The sequence below is a fragment of the Rhagoletis zephyria genome, unplaced genomic scaffold (assembly GCF_001687245.7).
Source record: "Rhagoletis zephyria isolate East Lansing unplaced genomic scaffold, Rhagoletis_zephyria_1.1 Rzeph_scaffold_00246, whole genome shotgun sequence".
NCBI lineage: Eukaryota > Metazoa > Arthropoda > Insecta > Diptera > Tephritidae > Rhagoletis > Rhagoletis zephyria.
Genome location: NW_016157330.1, coordinates 269,189 through 292,065, shown reverse-complemented (window position 1 = coordinate 292,065; position 22,877 = coordinate 269,189). Strand labels below are relative to the sequence as shown.

Below are 22,877 nucleotides of genomic sequence, written 5' to 3'. Positions count from 1 at the left end.
CTTTTCAAGAATGCTCTATTTCAGAATTCGGCTTTTGAAACCCCCTATCTCAGCTGCCGATTCGAAAACGCAATATCTCTAATATCTAAGAATACAACGAAAAGCTTTCTGAGATAGGGCGTTTTTGAACTGGCTGCCGTGAAAGATCGATCTTCTCCTCAGTAAAGTATTTGCTTTTTAATGAGAAATTTGACAAAACAGAGGGTAGTTAAATTTGCAAAAAAAGCTAAACTTATGGGCCCCACTTACATAAATATGGCAAACACAAAAAAAAATTTAATGGAGTTAATTTTTTTTATTTACTTCACTTCACTTTATGTTCTCTGCATTTAATGTAAATAAATAATTGTTATGGCTCCACAAAAGCAGACCAAATAATGCAGCACCAACTCTATTGCCTTATGTTAAGCACAACTTATCCGGCGTAGACTAAAAATAACTGTTAGCTAACCAAGTCTTATCACGCAAACAATTTAAAGCGCGTGTGTTCGTTCAGAGACTTTCCGGCATCTCTGGTGGCCCATATACGGTGAAAAGGAGACTAACCTTCAGGGTGGTAGAAAATTTTTACTCTACCCATATCTTTCAACCAAAGCATATAAAAAATATGAAAATTGAAAGAGATATGCATGCACACATAGTACAAACATACATGCATAGAAATCCACAACGGTTATATAGAAAGGAAAATCCGAATAAGTCCAGAAAATAGCCGCGAGTGTTTGTTTGCAGAAATTGCGTTCTCAAAAGCGAACGCTTATGAGCGTATCTACAAATATACATGGTGCTGATAAGAGCTAGATTTTTATGTATGTTTGATAGACTAAGCAAATATTAATATGAATGTGAATGTGAATACCAATATGAATATGAATATAAATATGATAATGAATATGAATACGAATATGAATATGAATATGGATATTAAAATGAATATGAATATGAATATGAATTTGAATACCAATAACAATATCAATATCAATATCAATATCAATATCAATATCAATATCAATATCAATATCAATATCAATATGAGTATGAATTTGAATGTGAATATGAATATGAAAATGAGTACGAATATGAATATGTATCTGAGTATGAATTTGAATGTGAATATGAATATGAATACGATTATGAACATAGGTATGAATATGAATATGAGTATGAATATGAATATGAATATGAATATGAATATGAATATAAATATTAATATGAATACAAATATTAACATGAATGTGAGTAATAATATGAATGTGATTACGAATATGAATGTCAGTGTCAATATCAATATGAATATGAATATGAATATGAGTATGAATTTGAATGTGAATATAAATATGATAATGAATATGAAAACGAATATGAATATCAATATAAATATCAATATGAGTATGAATATGAGTAAGAATTTGAATGGGAATATGAATATGAATATGAAAATTAGTACGAATATGAATATAAATAAGAATACGAATATGGATACATGAATATACATATGTATATATAAATTCAAATATGAATATGTATATGCACATGTTCATACATATGTATGTACATATGTATATAGGCTTAAAAATTAGAGTTTTCTGGTAACAAATACGAACCCTGTTCGCTAGTTTGCTTTTTATTCCTTCTAACCTACACTCTTTCATTTCTGTGGCTCAATTGTAAATCTGGAAGGATTATGTAAGCTACGTTCTGAACTATTTCTTTACTGAATCTCACGCCCGTCTAAAAACTGGAATTGCATGTACCGTCGCACTTTTTCAGCATTCAAGATTTTTACTGATGTTCGGTGATGCAGCATAATTAACTCAACATTCTTCGGTCAACCGAACGCAAGAAAATACACTGCGCTGCGTGATAGATGGTGAAGTTAATGCTTTGCGGCTTACGCATTGCCGTAAGTTTATGGCGTTGGTGGAAAGCGACAGTACTGCTGCGAGCAAATGAAACGATTAATAGCCTTCATCGTTACCATTAGTCAGGAGTTCGTTGAAAAGCATCCACGCAGCTTACATGCAGCGCGATATGGAACTGAAAATGCACAATGCACTAATACATATTACATAAGCATTGCTGAAAAGAAGTGTTGCTCCGTTTTTTTTAGCAACTTCTGTGTCCTTTCTTTAATTCGTTTTACACTTTTTCCTTCGCCGTAGGGTTTTGGCAAATCTCTTGGCCACAGTACATATTTTCATTGATATATTTATGCCTTTGTTCATGGCTCATGGCCATAGACAATGTATAATTGGGAAGTAATTTATTGCTGCCAAAATTGGCGTCAAAATAATGGAAATTTACTGCTGACCGATAACCTGACTGGCATAACTCTTGAACGAAATTTATTGAAACGAGACGAGTGTTAGCTTTAGAAGCATTTATTTTACGTGTTGACAGTATTCAAGTACTCTTATCAATTTATATTCTTTGTAGCATTTTCAAGCTATAAATATGTTGACCAGCCTTCGCCTAATTCCCTTATAAGACCCACGACTACCCTCGCAATGTCGGGTAAGTTTTCTACAACAAACTATGTGGAGAAAAATAACCCTTTATACAGTTTCGATTGGGGATGGCAAATATTTATGTAGCGCTGCGCTGTGTGCTTTCGGTGTTACCATATATACCAGATTCTCAGATGATCCTCACCTTGAAAAAACTAAATTAAAATTGCTATCGTATTACCAGCTTCAGTTTTACTCCTAGGGCTACGTATGCAAAAAAAATGTATGTGAATAAAATGCCGAAACGAGAATAAATTTTATCATGCAGATTTTATTTTATATATATTTTTTTCTTTCAAAGAGGCAGCTGTAAAACTGCAGATGATGGAGATGTAGATAAACAGAATTGCTTAGTTAAGTATAATGCCAAAAATCATAATTTATCACACGCTATCGCAAATGAAATAACCGATAAAGTCAAGAAAAATAAATACATATATCTGCCTTGATATTTTTTTGCTCAACTCCACTACCAATTGCAGTGTTTAAAGTTAAAGCACTGAGTTATCTTACATTACGTACTTACGTTATAGCAAACCTCCAAAGTCAAACGAAATTAATTAAAAAATACTGAAAACAAATGAAGTCTCAATTCCAACCAAGTAAAGCCTTCAAACCCTCTCCAAGCGCAATAAATTGCTGCATCACATAAAGGAAATTTCATTTCTCCTCGCTAACGAACTGCAATCGCCGGCGAAAAGGCATATTTTTCACAGTCATTATTAAACTTGCACCTGCGCTGCCAAATCGGGTAAATGAGCAACAACGATGGAAGCTGCTGATATGTCGCACATTATGAGGCTTTACGATGTGCGACATGCCGCATAACTATGGCAATAGCAGTAAACTTTTAACGCATTCAACAGAGTCGTACCTTACTGGTGGTTGCCTTCCTTTCCCACGGCGCGCGTGTAACAAGAAAACTTTCCGGCGCTATGGCAAAACTTTCGATAACGCCATCATTTTAATGTGAGCTCAACCTTTCCGGCCGCCTCCATGACGACATGCATTCCCAAATGGTTGTAACTTTCACGCCGCGTAAACTGCAGGTAATAAAATGTTGCTGATAAAAATGTTATGTGGCAACAAAAGTAATTGCAACATGGTGCATTTGCTATGCCAACTGGTCTAATGGGGGAGGGGGTGGAGAGTGAAAGCGAGGCATTTTAAGGAGACAGAAATAATAGTAATCAGTGGTAGTTACTTTACTTTCACGTGAGGGTGGCAATAGTTCGCAAGGACATCAACTTGGGCACAGCATATGTAGCTATAAAATTTGTGTTGCCTATGGGTTGGCTATTTTGTGCGCGAGTAGGCTTAACTATGTGCAGAGTTCGTAGCAGCTGCATGCTTGTATGTGGTTTTGACAATGCACATTAGACTGCATCACTCCCCATAAAAAAAAATAATAAAAAATCGTTTTTCCATTGGAATTATAAAATCTTTTATTTTTAAAGACCTGGACCACAACATTTCGGAAAATTATTAAGATTTACGTGAGCTAAACCGATTTGAAAATACCTCCAGAAATTGAGTTTCTTACGAATAAAAATTGTTTTTTTTTAAGAATTTTTTGAATAGGTTCATCTCAGATGACAAAACAGTTTAGGTTGAAAAAATTTGCAGAAAAATATGAGATTTTCGATGGTTAAAGAAAAACTTGAATAACTCAGCTACAACTTTACTGTATTAGACTTATGAGGTGTCATTTGAAAAGTATTTTACCCTCATTTTGTTTTCTTTTGCAAGTAAACTCATTCATGGAATAAAAGAGATACGTAAGATGAATAAGCATTATTCCAAGTTGAATAAAGGTGTATTGATATTAAGAAAAAATATTGGGCCGGGAATGAGTTTCCTTGCAAAGAAACAAAAAGAAAATGCCTTTCCACTATTAAAATTTTGTATCAACTATGTATTTTTATTCAGAAAAAAACTATATTTTTAGAGATATTTTAGTGGAAGTCTCCAAATATAATAAATTTTGTAATCCCGGCGGAAAACCCGCAGCTTTTTTGGTGATGCAGTCTAATGTTTGTATATGTGCCCAAACTGCGCCAGTTAAAACTGCAGTCTAACAAGTCGCTTTTGCTTAATTAGTTACTCATACGGCCCGTGGTGCGGCAGTAGTTACACATTATTTTCAAAGTGCTAAAGTTAGTTCAATATGATTTAAAGGTTACTAAAAAATTTTACTAATTACTTGGACAATTAGTTTTTAATTTCTATTTGGGCCTATATTAAAGCACACTGCACCTTTTTTGTGTGAGTGTAAAGCTTTCAAGAGCTGTTTTACAATAACAGATATCAAAAGCTAGTTCTCTCATTAAAAACCTTTGAGAGAGACCCGTGGGCAGCAAACACTTTCGCTTGGTATACACTGCGGTGGTAATGGACGGAAAATATTGCTCGCGACACAGTTCAGTGTAGAAAACTCCTGCTTTAATTATTCTTTCAAGTTTGTAGCCTTCTGCATACAATTTTATGGCATTAGATTATTATGTGTCCCGCTGTACCAAACTTCTACACTTCTTCCGCCTATTTGATACTACCACCGGCTGAAGATTTGAATCGAGACCAAACTTCTTCGCCAATTACCCTTCTCATTTGCAAAAATGCGCCTAAAGTTCATCCCGAGTGCAAACCTTCTGCACTTGATCCCTCCAAACGGTTCGAGGGCGTCCTTGCTTTCTTTGTCCGAATAAAGTGTATGCATTTTTTATCAAAAGTAATTTTGGGGTGTACAATGTACGTTAATTATGGGTATCGAAATAGTCACCGAACGCACGGCACATTTATTTTCTTATTGCAAAGCAAAAACTTATAAATAATTGCAATCGCTTAGTTCTTTTACATTTAGTTAAGAACTTTTGGCAAAACAAAATGTGCAATAGAAATATCCAAATGCATTAAAAAATCACAAAATGGTTTATGAATAAATGTAAAAATTGTGAAAATTATGAAAATATTAAAACAAAGTAAATTGATTAATTTTTAATATTTTGTCCGCCGTAGACCATCTGATGGAAATGCCCATATGTTTTTTATAATTTATAGTAAGTATTCATGCCACGTACTCCATTTGAGCTAGCCATTTTCACGTCCATTGATATCGAGCGCCATATCCTCCCAGGCCCCACATTAGTGACAAATACATACAGTGGCGCAAATTAAAATAGGGAAGCGACATTTTAGCATTCTTTGGCTATTTTGCTTTCGCTTACTTAATGTTAATTATTGTTTCATAAAAGTGAAGCTCGTAATCTAGCATAAATCAAGTAAAAATTTCAAACTTTGTACAAAAATTACCAAGACAAGACTGTTTCATCAAAATTTTGAGGTTTTTAACTAGGAATATTTCGAGTACGCAGGTTTGTAGCACATTGAATTTTAATCAACCAAATGCTAATACCAAGTAGCTAGGTTTAACCATTGATTTTTGGTAATTTCTTTTATGGAAGATGTTGCTAATTTACCCTTACAAAAAAATTGTCGCACATACATTTATGAAAGAAAATGCGCGAAAAAAATTGCCACAAATCAGCGATAAGCCCTAGCTACTTCAAACTTGCACTTTACTACACCAAAACTTAATGGACTACAAAACTGCAAACCCATAAAAATTCTAAAAAATCTGATGTGTTTTTTTTTCTTATTATATATATTATATTTTCTTAAAAAAAAAAAACATTTTTTGAACAAAGAAAACTAACCAAAATTTGCTAAAATGTCGCTTCCCTATTTACATTCTCGCCACCGTACAAATGTATGTATATATGTATTTACATGCATTGCCTTCTAGATGCTTATTGCTTCTTTCCTCCACAGCTGAGATAGTAGTTAGTGCCATACTACTACGACGAACATTTGGCACGTTGCTTTTTAATACCTCTCTACGTGCATTTCGTTGTAGTTTCGGTGAATGCGGCTTAAATTGCATTGCCATAGGATAGCGAACAGTGCATAGCGCCAAGTTAGTGCCATCTTTGGCCATTATTTTGCCACAACGAATATTTTCAACTTCATGACTAACAACAGCATCAACAACAACAACAACAAAGACTATAACAGCGCAAAATGTCCTTTGCCGGCTAAGACTCACTCACAGCCAGTCTCAATGACCACAACAATGCCAACAACAACTACCCTAATAACTAGAGTCATAACAGTGGCTGGCGACAATGGCGTGGCAGCCATAATTTTCCAGTCAAGTACGCTGCCAGTCCTTAGTGTAGCGGGCACACCTCCATCCCTTACTCATGTCACTGCTGCTTACCGCCCTCGTTGGCCTTAGCCTTCTGGTTGAGCATGGCTTTGGTGGCAATGTCGACGACTGCTTCTAACTCGATTTGTTTTTGTTGTTGTTGGTGCTTTATTTATTGTTGACGGTGTTGTTAAATTTGTCGCTCTTGTTTCTATTGTTGTTACAGTTGTCGTTCTCGCTGGCGATGGCTTTCAATACATTTGCGGTTGCTTGGTTTTGTTGTGTGCGCCCCTACAGTGTTGGCACTTCTGGTTACACTTATTTTTACGCTTTTCCCCTCGCGCTCTTTGGCTCTCTTATACACCCTAATTTCCCCTCCTAAGGAGGCGTCTCATTTTCATACATAGTTGTAACATAGCAAATGTTAGGCAACCATTAATGTGCAATTTCGTTAGTACGTTTGTACGCTTAATAATACTACTCTTCACTTTATGGCGTACTTACGCCACACTTTCGTGGTACTTTTGTATAAATTTCATTTCCGTTCTTTGCGGCATAATGCAAGTACCTACACTGCCTGAGTATTCATTTCGTTTATTTTTGTGGTCAAATATAAGTGTTTGCACTTACATAGATACTGATGTGTGTGTGTGTGTGTGTGTGTATGTACATTCACATGCACATATGTCAGTTTACATGCGAGTATGTGTGCAGATAATATGTTTATATCGACGATTTCTGTGGCTCATAAAACCTATTCGAGCATAAAATGCCACTGAATATTGCTGAGTGTTAAAATAATTCTTCTTGGTTCACGTTCAATAGAAATAGCAAATAGTCAATTATTTTAATGGCACAATTTCACATTTGGAAATGGTGTTGAACGGGAAATTGATATTGGCAGGCAATGAAATGTTTACGGCAACTTAAATGGCGTACACTCCTACATACATACATACTTATTCGTATTTATATGATAAAGTAGTAGGAAAAGAAGAAATATATTGAAGTTTATTTGACCTCTTAAAGCGATTTTCTTAACCTTCAGTCGTTTGCCACGCCTTCGTAGATCAGACTACTGGCTTCTGGACCACTATAAAATAGCGGGAAATGCTACAGTCATATAGAATATATTTTCTGCCCCTATTTTGTATTACTTCTTGGCAAAAGTGATTATTGGCAGTTGTTAATTTTAATAGCAAGCAAATGGTTATTACCAACAATGAATGTAAAAAAAAAAATATCAACAGGCATTTCATGACAAAAAGTTGTCTTTCGTCAATCTTTATTTGATGGAAAACGGTTAATCGAGACTGCTGCTGTAACGTTAAGTCAGATTAATTTTATGAGACACAATTTATTATTATTAAGGGCCATTTTCAACGTGGCCTCTTGAGTGATCATGTACGTGGCGCTGCGACCTATGCGGGAAGACTTCTAATGCAGCCTAGCGCTTCTTAAGGCCTTTCGTCCCAAATTTCAAATTTGAAATTATTGCAATAATTTCCTTTTTTGTATATACGATGCCAAACTACTACATAAATAAGTATTGTGTCAGAGAAGACTCTTTAGATTAGATTAGATTAGATTTAGGGGAGTGACAGCTCACCACAACCAAAACGATCTATTGCTTCTAGCTACGATGATTATAGAAAGCGAAGTCTGGTCTTATTGAGGACTTCGTAGTTGCACATAATGTACTCTGGCCAGAATTAAAAACTCCGATGTTTGACAAATGTTTCATTACCCTACAGTGGCCAGTAAGAAAGCCTGTAACAATTTTGTAATTTATGTCTATGGTTCTCCTTGTTGGTATATCCGGAATGAAGGTCTTTCCCCATCTGATACAGTTTAAGCGACTTATGCATTTCCCGCATAAACAAAGAACAGCCAACACACACACACGCACTTGTGTGGATATGCATTTTTGTACCTGGCATTTCCAGCCATGGTCAGCGCTTACCCAGCTTGGCTATCACACAGGGCTTTAAGCATCGCTCACACTCCATTTCCAGAGTAAATTTTAACACGGTAGTGAGCTACGGCTCATAAGTCACACAGGGGCTCTGCATGAATGTACCCTGAATAAATCCCAGCTTATTCCACAGCACCTTACAACAGCTAGAGCATACTAGAGAGCTACTCCAAGGTCCCATCTTGCGCTACCGCTTCATCGGCCTGTCTCTCTCTCTCTCTCATATCAGGAATATGGAATGCGTGGTTGACTTGATCAGTATCTATAAACCATGTGAGCTCATTGAGCTCGTTACATAAGTACTCGTAACAGAGGTAATTCCTAACTCTTCTACTCCTTTTTTGTAGACGTTTGATCGATGGGGACTGTTGACATTTCATTTATAATCTCGTACCAGTCAGCAATTTTTAGAATTTCTGTCTGCCAGTCTGTTTGTCTGTCTGTTTGTACGCGCATCACTCGGAAATTAATGCATGGAATTGAATGCAATATTCACCGATGTACTTAAAATGCAGAAAAAAAGCAGTTAGAGAATTGCAGTTTAAGTAAATTTTTAAGAAAGTGAATATTGCAATATGGCTGTCAAAATAAAGAGGTTTGGGAAAGTTTACCTCTGAAAATATTTTTGAGGGTTTCCAGCTGTTAATTTTTTTTTTAATTAAATTGATAAAATTAATGAAATAGTACAATACGGGTATCAAACAACATAGAACTACTTTAAAGGCGCAGTGCAGCACGCCGGCTATTTTCCAGTTGTAAATAAATTCAGTAATGGGTGGATAATGAGCCAAGTTGCATTCTTCTTAACTCGCTTAAACGACACATTATAAAAAGTACCTATTCTTGCGTTTAGGCACACATGTACATATGTATCTAGCACCTTAAAGAATGTTACAAATATATAGCAATTTCTAAGCACATGAAAAGCTTAGCTTAGTGTTTTAAATTTAAGTTTCAGTTCAGTTTTAAGCATTGTCAATAGAAAACGAAAACATATCTTTTTGAAATGTTTATAACTTATATTTTTTTGCAAAAAAAAAAGATTTTTTAGAATCCAATTTCAGGCATAGATAATTTGATTTTTTCCTGGTGCAAAATTTTTATTTATTTTTTTATTTCATTTCGGATTTTCGGTCATTTTTAATTGATTTATTTTCGATTGTTTTTTTTCTTAATTTATTTGGGAAATGTTTAGCTCTTTTCTTAGTTTACATATGGCTTGCAAATATTTTTGGTTGACGTTATGTTGCTTTTGAATTGCATTTCATCGACCATTCTTTCAATTTATAATCTTTTTAAGATTATCACGTACAACTGCTAGAAAAAGTTTGCGTACAGAATTGTTTTTTTTTTACCAAATTCGAAATGTTTTTGTAATGACTTCCATATTTTCTTTCATATAAAACACAACATGCGTGCACATCTACTGTTTGAAAGAAATACTCTGCACCGTTAACCAAAACAAAATCTCAAAACCCAACAGAATTATTGCGCTATTTCTAAATTTTGGTTTGTTTATACTAAAATTGAAAGCACCGCTGGGTTCAGGCCCGGTTGAACCCAACATCAAAAAATAAAAAACAAACCAAATGTTTTTCTAATAGCGGTCGCCCCTCGAAAGGCCCGAGTGTATTTCTGCTTCGCATAAAAATACATATCGAAATTTCTGACAAAAAAGTTTGAAATTCTGCTAAAAATTTACTGTTTTTTTTTTTCAATTTAAAAAAATTTTTAAATTTATATATAAGCTTAACAAATCTCTGCAGGCAAGCTTCTTCAAGCAGTTGTATGAATGTTTAAAAAAACTAAGCGTTGAAATATCGACCAAAATGGAACGGAGAAATATCAATAAAATATGTGTAATGAAAAAAGCACTAAACAACGGTTGGAGAAACTCGAAGAAATATAAATATTTTTATAGCAATAAATTAATTATGGCTTCTGTTTTAAAATTCATAAACGCATAAAGTTTTTTATTTCAATATTTCGAATTGTTTTAAAATCAGGCATTATTGGATTTTTAACTTTTTTTTCTAGATATTTCATTTAAAGATAATTTGTAAAATTGTATACTTTAAGCCGATAGTAGCCTGCTGCAAATGAAGAAATATTATTTTTTTTTTATATTTATTTTTAAAGACGCTTTAGAAGAAATTTTCGCTATTCCGACCAAAAACTAACCTTCTAGTAAAGTGTAATATTTTACCACATTTAAAGCTTTCAGCATATTCGTTCTCCCGAATTTTTTTAGCTAAGCTTTTACAGTATTTGATTTTGTATGTATAACCAAAACGAAATCGTACGAAAAAATGGTGTGATATTCTGAGATATTAAAAATGTCTTTGTATGGAAAATGTGGGTTGCGATAACTCTCTTTTAATCTGCTGCTTAATATTAAGCAGTTTTAGTAAGTTATAGGTATTTATAAAAATTTTAACAAACGAAATATGTATCTATATCTACAAAAGTATATACATAAGTTCAATAAATATATTTACCATAGCACACTTTTAATAAAAAGTATAAAATAATAAAAATCACTATATATAACCACCTCTGCACAGGCTCTTTGTCTAAATAATAAACATTTAAAATGTTTACTAAACAAAAATTCTTCATTTCTGCTGCACTTTTCCTTCCTCTCCATATTCTCTTTTTTCTTTCAAACCGACCCAAATTGCTTCGCAAACAAACCATTTAAAATACATTCACATATTTCGCTTCCTCACCCGCCCTGCCACGGCAAAAATCTAATCCAACACCATTTCTCCTGCCAACACTTTTGCCCAAAAATGCTAGACTATCGCTTGTCGCTTGGCAACGCTACCACCGCCACCGCTGCAATGCAAATGCCACCGCCACCATCGATGGCAAATATGCCCACATCGTCGTACATCAGCGGTGGCATTGGCATTAACTACTACACCGCCACGCAGCCAACAGTGGCGCTCAAGAACAACGTGTTGGCATATCAGCAACAACAGCAATTATTGCAACAGCACCAACAGTTGCCTCAAAATGTGCCAGCAGCATCGGCCGCCGCACAACAAGCACTGCTAACACAACAGCAACAGCAACAACAACAACAACAAGTCACTGCTGATTCTGGCATGCGACGTCGTTTATTTGCCGGCTTTCGCCCACTTTCAGGATTCGGGCGTATACGTTCGCGTTCCTCGCAGCATCGTTCGATATCATTGCCCGAAAGTAATTACATATATACATGCAAACATACTTATGTACTACAACAACAACAACAACAGCGTGCCAACTAAATAACTATCTAAAACTAATGGATACTTTGTCTTTCTATCTCACTTGCATCACTTGTGTACTAACTATCAAAATAGATACTTGTGCTCGTACTTTGCCTAATACTTACATATGTACTTAAGTACTACTTGTTTCAATACGCTCTACGCTCGTTTGATGGCTGTGGAAGAATGTTATTTTTCTTTTAGAAACTTTTGTTTTTCAATGGCTGTTTTTCGCTGTGTATACTATATCAGTTGGTAGTTTTCTCTCTCTCTTGTCGTTAAGATAAAGGCACCACAGCATATCGCCCGTTCGCTGGGAGAACGTCATAAGTGGAAAAAATTATAAATGCAAGGAGAAAGGCTTTAAAGTTTTTGGGGCGGTTTGCTGCATTAAACCCAAATCAATAATAACTAAACTATATGCATACATAGCAACAGTAGGGGAAAATAAGTCATTTGATTCTACGGTTACGAGCCACACAGCTCTACATGTTTCATTCAAAGAAATTTTTTTATTATGCCGTTCTTGCAGCTAACGGGCGATTTTATATTTTTTTAATTTTTTCACTTCTGCAGAATATACTTTTTTTTATTTATAGATGTTTACGTGTGCGTAGCAATCTGAATTCAATATCTCGATGTATGTGTGAAGAAGAATGCAGAGGGTGTCGATTATTAGATAACCCAATCCAATTTGATATATACCTAGTTATGTATGCATAAGTATGTTTTCTCATTTTATTTGGTTCCAAATATGTTTAAATTCAAGCAATTCGTTTTTGCGTAGAAATTCTTATAAATTTATTTAATTAAATTTTTATAAATTACACTGGATTTGAAGCATTTTATCGATGCAAGAGTGGTAAGCTGACATGTTTTATATTACGATTTTAAATCTACATCGTAATTATCTGGAAGTGTTCATAAATGAATTTTTTGTATACAAAATAATAATAATATACCCCTCAACCAAGCGCTTGTTAATAATTTTTTACTAACTGGAATATGAGCAAATCTCACGAGTTGTAATTTTAAGTGTCACTGCCTTCTCTCGCCAGAAAGCAAAACGCTTAAACATATTATCCTTGCACATACTACAACCAATGGAGTTCCAGAAACAAGTATTTATAATAAAAATAAATCAAGTATTTGAAGAATTGTAGCCTTTAAACGTTTATTTTGGTTGAAAAGTATCGAAACTACTCATGTTTTCACTCTCACTTGAAAAAAATCATTTTTTTTATTTTTGGTTTAATAACTTCAGGAAGTTTTAAAATAAAATGTTCATATTAAAAGCAATGGACATTGGCATCAAGTACAACATATCTTTGAAGTTTCCAGAGTGTGCAGCACATCTGTCGCAGCTATTTTTTAATTTTTTAAATATTAATATTTTTCCAATCTAAATAATCTACGATACTTCAAAGTGTTACAATTGAACGGTGAAAATGTTCTCGTTGCTAAAATGAACGAATCTTGTATAATTAAACTAGTGTGCTACTAGATGAAAAAAATACACTCAGTAAAAGATGGCTATGATTTGAGAAACTGAAATTCCATTTTTACAAATTTTATTGCCACACTCGAAATACATTCTTAAATTGTTATATGCATACATGAAGAAGTAGTATATATGGGCATAAGCAATACTGTGTAAAAATCTTCCACGCCAATATTTCATTAATTTTTAGTTATAGGATTTTTAAATTAAAGCGTGCGAGTCAACGTGGTTGCTGAATCTGTATGGTGCTACAGGGCGTATACGTTACATACACAACTACAGGGATATGAGCACGACTTGTTATTTTTACTTATTTTAGTATGTATATCTTTTTAAAGTTTTCACTTAAAATTTAATTTCGCTATGGAAATTTGTTTTTTAAGCAAAACAGAAGATAAGGCATTGTCTAGGATAACCATCAAAACACGTGTTTGTCGAAAAGTGTAAAAACTCGTGAGATTTGCTCATATATGTAAGTAGTTTTCTACAAGGCTACTTCGTACTAGTGCCTGAATCCTCGTTTCGCTTAAAATGGCTAGCATAGGTCTCTCCCAATTCTGATGAAATTGGTGCTGTTGCTATACGCAATTTTGCTTATGCTGGATTTCCTCTAGACATTAAATGACAAAAATTTTAATGGCAAAAATTTTAAAAAAATTTTCATTCCTAGAAGAAATGGGCATTCAACAATTTAATTTCTACATGGCATTTTTAAAATGACACAAATTTTTAATTATTTCAATGTCTAGTGGAAATTCGGCAGAGTTCCTCCATTCCATCAAGATTCCCTCCCTTTTTGGCTGTGACACACAGTCCACACGGATCGGTTCCCTCGGCGCCCACGTTCTAGCACCTTCAGGGATGACATGATTATACGGCATATTCCTTCAGCACTTTGTATGTCCGCACAAGAGTCTGAAGGCAAGCCCCTGCCAACCGGTATTCAAAAGCTGTCTCACACATGGAAGAGGTCACCGGACGATCCACCAGTGCATATACTGGTCATCGGGACTCACCGTTTATAGAGACCATCCGATTATTCATCAGTGCGTTCACCGATTTTCTGCAAGGACCAGTCACCCATTATCAACCGACACAAACACAAGTCAATGTAATCTTTAAGAGTCATGCAACGCTGGCCAACATCGCCACCGCTACTATATTTTGGCATCGATCATCGTCAACCTCGCCGTCAAAGATACTCCTTATCTCTTTCAAAGGAATTTTCTCTTGCCATCAGGTCTCTAACTGCTCTATAGTTCCTCGCGGTGGCACTTTCGGTTCAGTTGCATACAGAACCACGTTAATGTTTTTCGTCTTTTCTGGATATAAAATGGAATCTACCCCCGACCCTTTATTCGCTGAACCTCGTTGGAGCCATCGACCAAGTCCATCTGATAAAATGTATTTCCAAAAGCAAATTTTTCTTCTGGTACAATAAATTTAAAATCTAAAAGCGTTCATAAGTACATGCATACAAAATATTCTAACAAAAATTGTTTACAAAACTAAGTGCTCCCACTTAAACACATAAAGCTGTGTAAGCCTTTAACATACAAAGCCTTGCGTAAATTAGTAGAAATTTTGCCATATTAAGCGATGCAAATGCTAGTGCTTTGTAGAGGGTTTTTTTTATTATTACATACAAACTTAAGTATGCGAGTAGGCGTGCAGCTGCATGAGCACTTTTTCACTTTCTAAGTGGAATTTTAGTGACCATTTTAATGAAAACTGCGCTTCGTTTAAGGCACAAAAACTAAATGAACGAATAGAGCTCTTAAAATACGTATAGATACTTATGTATGTAGGTATGTTTGAGCAACAAAGGATATTTTTTTTTTTTTTTGTTCCAAAAGATTCCACAGCAGTAGCGCCAAAAATACGTATTTGAACAGAAAAAAATCTAATTTCAGAAGTACTCATGAAAAAGTTTGCATAAACTCAGTTGGAATATCAAATTTACCCGGGAACATAATTCACTTAATTACATATGTGCGCGCGTACGCCAAGGTGGAGAGCAAATGCACACTCTCTGTGTGCAAAAGCCCGTAAAATTAAAATATTTAATTAAAAATAATTAAGAAAAAATTATTTCTTTAATAAAAGTGGTCGTTCAAAGTAAAAAAAACACACACACACACATCGCAAATTTTACAAATGCGCACTCCACATATTCAACGTTTATGCGCTTTAAGTGGTTACAGGGCGTATGAGTGCTATGTATAAATAAATTAGACGAAGCTATGTATGCATGTAGAAACACTAGCTTTCCCGCTTACAACGATTGCATATATGTATGGTACATACACACACATACCAAAGCGTGCGCGGCCTCTAAATAGCATCATGTTTACAACAACAAAAGCAACTATTGGCCATAAAATTCTTTTTAACATAGACATTGTGGAAAAGAATTAGTCGGCAGGTAGGGAAATAGCTGGATTTACATAGACCAGTATGCCAGCACAGCAGGCGTTTGAAAGCGTTGAAAGTCGAAGCCGTGGTTTTACACTCAAATTAAATTCATTTACCATCGTTTTTCATCCACTGTACACAAATTTTTATAGGCATGTCCTTGACTTTAGGTAAACAATGCATATAAAATAACCACATCATACTATATGGCCAAAAGAAGCACACAAAAGTTTCTTACCTTGCAGCTTGAACATATGAAAAATGTGTTGCGCTGTGCGCTCATTTCGTTTATTTTTCTTGCTACTGGTTAATTTTTTAAGCACTTTGTTGCTGCTGATGAAATTTTATGAATTAATACATATTTTCCCATTACATAGCTGACTGCTTTCTCGGCCTTCCCCTTCTGGCAAGTTTTCATTTTACAGTGCATTCAGAGTTTTGTATGTTTGAGTGCACGTCACTCACACAAATTATGATAGTCTGAATATAACTCATACACCTGGATGGTATCGCGCTCGCTCTGAGCACGACTCGACGAACGAAGAACAAGCAGTTTATTAAGGTTTTCAAAGCCAATCACTAGGCTTATCACAGTAATCGGGAAGCTGTAGAGATGAGGAGGATGTAGAATCCCTCCTGGGATTGGGATGGGGGTTACCCTTGGGCAGCGCAATGGGACTTTGACGCCTCCGAGTGAACTCTTCTCAGAGCTGCCCGTTTAACGTACTCATACGCCATGATAAACTCTAATTATTTTGAAAAAAGTTATTAGTTGATTGACAAACAAATTCAAATATTAAGTTTAAAGCAATTACATACAAACATAGCCGGATTTAAAAATAAATATATATTTTATGAAAAAATAAACTACTTTATTTTTATATGAAATATGAGCAGAAAAGAATAAAATAAAATAAAATAAAATAAAATAAAATAAAATAAAATAAAATAAAATAAAATAAAATAAAATAAAATAAAATAAAATAAAATAAAATAAAATTAAATTAAATTAAATTAAATTAAATTAAATTATATTAAATTAGATTAAATTAGATTAAATTAAATTAAATCAAATTAAATTAAATTAAATTAAATAAAACAAAATAACATAAAATAAATAAAATTGAATTAAATCAAATTAAATTAAATTAAATTAAATTAAAATAAATAAAAATAAAAAATAAATAAAATTAGCTAATTTTCCAAGTTAGATGGAGAACTTCATCCAGAGCAACCGCAGTTAATTCCTGAAATAATTCGAAACTAACGAGTTGATCCGCATGTCTGTGCCTTCAGATTGTTGGCTTCGGAATTCTTGATACCAGGAATCTTAAGCACTGAGAAAGTGTCGTCTTCTCTATTGCTATTAATTTTTATTAGTTACTCAGATAGCAAAAATAAAAATCCCTGGAAAAAATATATCCACTAGAATGACATTAAAAAAGGATGATGCGAAAAATGGCTGCAAATGTGACTGTCACATGTATAGAAATACTTACAGATATGTACATATTTATGGACGCATTAACTACCAAGAAGCAGATGAAAATAAATAGCAGAATTAAACTTCAAAAGCTTCAAAAACAAAGTTTTTTCGCTATTCAGTAGAAATGTAAAAGGCGCTCAATTTTTTAAATGAGCTGTGGTTGACAAATATATGTATCGTGTACAAATGTCTATAGTAATGAGGGCAAGTCGGCGACATGAGATAAATTAGGAGAAATTTAGAATACTTCAAAGCAAATTTATGTTTGTATTAAGTCAGTTAATCTGCCTGTGCCTAGAGATGGTTGGGTAAATAAATGCCGTGTTTTGCTGAAATTTATTTTACTCAATGGTCTCCAACAAGCTTTGTGCAAAAACAAATCGTTGATATCGCTCCCAAGCAACTTTAGCCAGACTTCATACCAATAAAGACGGCCAGAAAATCCAGTTGGTTTATTTTCGGCTCAACGCGCATTCCTAACTAAAAAGCAAAGTTAAAACGGACGCATGAATAAATAAATAAATCCAAATGAAAAATTGACTACATATTTAAATACATGAGAATATTTTTTGTATGCAGTTTTGTTCTGCATTGATATTGTTTCTGGCGGAACTTTAATGCTGCCACAGTTATTTCTACTTCCGTTACTCGTTTCCTAAATACTTCCGTCATTTTATGTACTTACAGGCTTAGGTAGTGTTAGAGATATTTTTGTTGTATGTTGTATGCTCGAATGTATTGAGATCTGACCCAGCTGATGGCTAATTATACGCGGAAAAAATTATGTTTGGCCCAAAATTATTTCGTTTTTTGCTTTCGAGAAGAATTTTATTTAATGGTCCGTGATCCGCTATCGACCAGCTACATATGTATGGGCAGCGTTATAGATTTCTTAAACAAAAAATAATAATAATAAAAATATAATTCACAATACAACAAAATCCGTAAAACTCAAGGTTTCTTACCTTGTAATAATTAAAAAAAAGTCGTCAAATTTTGTTCAACATTTTGATACACTCATGCCCCGTTGATTAGCTTAGGATATCTTTGTATCCTTCTTTATGTCATCTCAAGTCAAAGTAGTGCTTTTCTAGCTGAAGCCCAGTCACCTTTAATGTTTGACCTTGCGATTTGTTTATCACGTGTCAAATCAAAGCCTCAGAGAATACTGAAAACTTTTAAATTCAAATTGAAGGTGTGTGGGAATAAATGGGACTCCAGACAGAAACACATTTTTTTGCGGTTACCGCATCCAGTAATAACTCTTCCTTCCATTATATTGGTCTTCATTTTCTTTATTACCAATCTTGTTTTATTATTAAGGTTAGATGGATCAAGGTAACGAAATAAGCATAAACGGCGCTCCAGTTTTTAAATTGAGATTAGGTGTCACGCCTATGGGATGTCCTACGCCCTCTTGTATAAACCACTTGAGTACCATAGATCTTCAAACCAAAAATTAAAATGATGTGACTTATGGTTTTGAAGTTATGCTGATTAAAATTTTCACGTCTATGTATTTAGTGGGCCATGATGCCCCCTTGCACAAACTAACTTATTTTTACCACACTATAAGCGCTTACCAAAAAGATATTTTCAAACCAAATTTCAAATTCAAGTGAAATATGGACCAAATGTATTCTATGTATTATATTGGCTGCATCACCTTCGGTCATTTTTTAAGAGAATTTTTAATGCACAGTCACGACTTTTCTACAGTTTTATTATGATATAGTTTAATAAAATTTAAATCAAACCAAATATTAATTTTTCTATCACATGCGCCCCATGTATTTCTAAAATTTTAAAATCACAACTTCTCAAAAAAAAGTCTGTGGCTATGGGGAAAATTCTTTCTGCTTTTTACTTCATTTATAGAAACTTGGTATATTAAAACGTTTTTTTTTTTTTTTTTAATTTTTTTGTCCTATGCCTGTAGGGGTGATTTTGGACAACAAATTGCTGTTCGCTTCCAGCAGCCAGTTCAGTATAAACCAGTTTCGCGGGTGCCATGATTTCCTTGGATTGCCGAGTATTGTGCTACCTTTGATGAGTTTTTCATCGCGATGCTGATTGAACTACTTTCCACTACTTTTACTAAGTGAAGAACATAGAACGCCAAAGTTAGCTATAAAATTGTCGAACATTCCACGTAATTGTTACAGTGTCCGAAGCATCATGAATAAATTGTCTTCAAAGACCTGGCTTCAAAGATTTTGTCAGGAGAGTTTTATATATACATCTCCACCCAAATAGCCGTTGATCCAAAGCATTTTTAGGTTTCTAAAATGAATGCATTTATTCCATGTAACAAAACATTTTTTAATATCAAGTATGAAGCGAAAATTGTATGTGTTTTTAGCAATAATTTATTTGATTTTCTGTGCTTCAAATCGGATATTAAATAGTGTTATGTTCATTTTAGTATTTTTAAAACCTCATTGATTTCAAAATTTGAATTTCCTTTAAATACTAAGTGATTATATTAAGCGAATATTTTTATTATGCATGAATGTATTGAGCAAAGTATTTTGTATGTTTAAGCACCTCATTTATTCAACAAAATCGATGTAAATGCCCCAAAAACCATATTTTTTGCATTATTGTATGTGTAAAAGAGTTTTAATTTTTTTTTCTTATTTTAAACAAAGAATAAAATGCATTTGATTGTTTGGCGCGAAATGAATAGGTTATTTTTTTATTTTATATCCATAAAAAAAGCAGCTTCGCACATTTTGGTCTATAAATATTTGAATAGAACATTTCACATTGCGAAACTCTGTCCAGCTTTATTCGGTAACAAACAGTGCATCACTCTCTGAAGTACTAACGAATACCAACTGGCATCTAACGAGTAAATATATTTGCATATATATTAATATAAATATGTAAATAAATTACTATATGTAAATGGCATGAAAAAGGCATTCAAGAAAACCAGTTTTGTCCAAATATAATCCTATGGGTTTGGAAACGCCGCTTCATACTAAAACACTTACTAACTTGGTGACCACTAACCCTTGGGGATATCGAATTCTTAAACGCTTCTGAAATTTCCACAAATTTTGTTTAGTTGCAGACACCAACCGCCCAAATCCAGCGCGTCCACATGGCGAACCGCTCATACTCAATCACAAGAAGATCCTCAAGAGCAGCAATAGTGGCAGCAGTGAGCAAGCGCCTACCGATGTGTCTTCGTTGAGTGAACTCGCCGCCGTTAGCAGGGCCACAACTTCACTTAGCAGTCGAGCGGCTACACCAGCGCCAAGTGAGAGTGGCAGAAGCGTAGGCAAAGCAGCTGGAAAGAGTGGGAAGCGGCGTGTGCAATTAAAGTGAAATGAGTGACGCAACCGGCTAGAAGAAGCGGCGCATACAAAGAGGAACAAAAGGTGAAATAAAGAGAGTACTGCGATTGAATGCTGAAGTGGAAAAGTGAAGTAAAAGTGGAAGTGGAAAGTGCAGCGTTCACAAATCGATGGACAGTACAAAGCAGACACGCCCAACACTGAATGATGTAAAACTGCTGCTTCGACAGCAGAATAGTGCAAAGATGCTTATCTGGAGTACACTTAGCTGTGCGCAAAAGATGTAAAAAAAATGTGATAACTATTTAGTTGCGTGAGGGTCAACTGCAGTCTTTGTTTGAACTGCAAAAATCATACACAGAAGATGTTGTTTGTTGTTTTTTTTTTGGAAATACGTAGGCCCATTTTACGACAAATAACTCAAGTCATCTGTGAATTAAGCTATGCAGCGCGTCAATTACTTTGAAAGTTTACCGAGCGAAATTGGAGGGGTGCATGAGCCATCTGCTCATTAATGCGCTCATTGTCATATCGTTTGATATTTGAGTCGCTTATTTTGAAAGTGACATATGTCATTTCATACCACTTGGCTTCGGTGATCATTAACCTGCATCTGAACACGTCCAGGGAAATTACTCTTGCCATTTTCAAAATAAGTGGCTCATTTTTACAACCTCTTTAATAAACCTTTTTTTTTTTTTTTGTAATTTTAATTAAAAATTTTTATGTCTAAGTCCAAAGTAACCCACGACTTTCCATTATGTCTCTATTCAACTAAATTACCTCCCCTGAAAATTAAAAAAAAAATAAGTATAGCAAAAAATTAAAAAAGCCTCAAGGAATACATACATAACTATTCAACGCATAGCTTTTAAAATAAGCAAACAAACACTATGTAACAAATGATAAGACGAGATTTTCGTTCTACATAAATGTCACACTTCAACCTGCGATGCAGCGAAACAAAGGTGGCGCCTTCCACGGAGCGCTAGCCCTCTCTTTGTCGATTTTAGAGCATTCACCCTTTCGCTGACGTCACAATATTTTTTTTTTCTCACTAGTGATGAATATTAAATTTTCATACTGTACCTATTTGCCGAAAAGTTTTACCTAAAAGTAAATAAACGTAGCTAAAGGGTAGATGAGTATTTTTTTGTGCATTCTTGTTCGATGGTTGGTGGACTACCTCTACCTTCGGTGCCATATCCACTTTTGGGCTTATATCAAACAATCTGTTCTATTAAAATGGCCTTGAAAGGAATTTCTTCGAGCAGCTGAAGCCAAACCTATGTTTTAACCAATGTTTATATCCCTTGACAAAGCAGGAAGGCTGTTGGAATTCCCACACTAGAAAACGCGTTGAAATGGCTTACAAAATAAGAAAAAGTTTGCCGATAAGTTATTTCGCTACGTTCCGAATGTTCTTATAGTAATGTACCTACTTATACCGAATATACGTTTAAATTCAAATAGTGGCTGAAGAGTAAGTCCAATTCTACCTAGTTTTACAACACTATTTCCTACCACATGTTCGCTTCTTCCTCTTCTTCTTCAAAATTATTCTTTACTCTCTCATTCTCTCAATATTGTGATGTCACACCCAGTTGCTCTCAGCTCGATTGGCGCAATCTTGTATTCTATCATTCTTGACTTTAACCTACTAACTAGAAAATAAAGCATTTTTGCACAAAAAAAATTTTAATTTTTACAAATAATCTGGAAGGTTTTACCGCTGGTCCAGCTGGAATTCGCGACGCATTCGCTGGTTACATTGCTGTTAGCCACTTTAATGCTAATGCTGGTGGCCCTGGTACCACAGTTGACTCTGGGAACTCTGGTGATACTACGGATGCTGGTAACACCTTCAGCAATGATTCCTTAGGCGACACTGGTTATAATTATGATTCTGATGAAAATGATGTAACAGGCAGCATTGGGGTGCCGATAACATTGATTTCACTCCTGGTAACAGTGATAATTCTGGCATTGAAAGCACTTGTAGAACTGAAGAAACTGGTTTTACAGGCCGAGGTTCTAACACAGACAGTCCTGCTGACCCTTAAAACACTGGTCACATTACCAACGTAGGTGACACTGGTAAGGCTGAGGAGGTTGCGGACATTGACAAGTTGATACAGATGGCACTGTTAACCTTATATACTTACATAAATAAAGTGGGGATAGCATCACACTGAAAATCTTTGTCATGGCAGGAATACTTTCGGAG

At 34.6% G+C, this 22,877-nt stretch overlaps 1 protein-coding gene across 1 annotated transcript in view; it reads left to right on the top strand.

The window, feature by feature from the left end:
- The window catches only part of Stacl (SH3 and cysteine-rich domain-containing protein), a 132,220-nt gene that overhangs the window by 45,765 nt on the left and 63,578 nt on the right, over positions 1-22,877 (top strand). Inside the window, 2 exon segments of the mRNA XM_017609673.1 lie at positions 20,419-20,677; positions 22,432-22,577. Coding sequence (XP_017465162.1) covers positions 20,419-20,677; positions 22,432-22,577 — 405 coding nt within the window.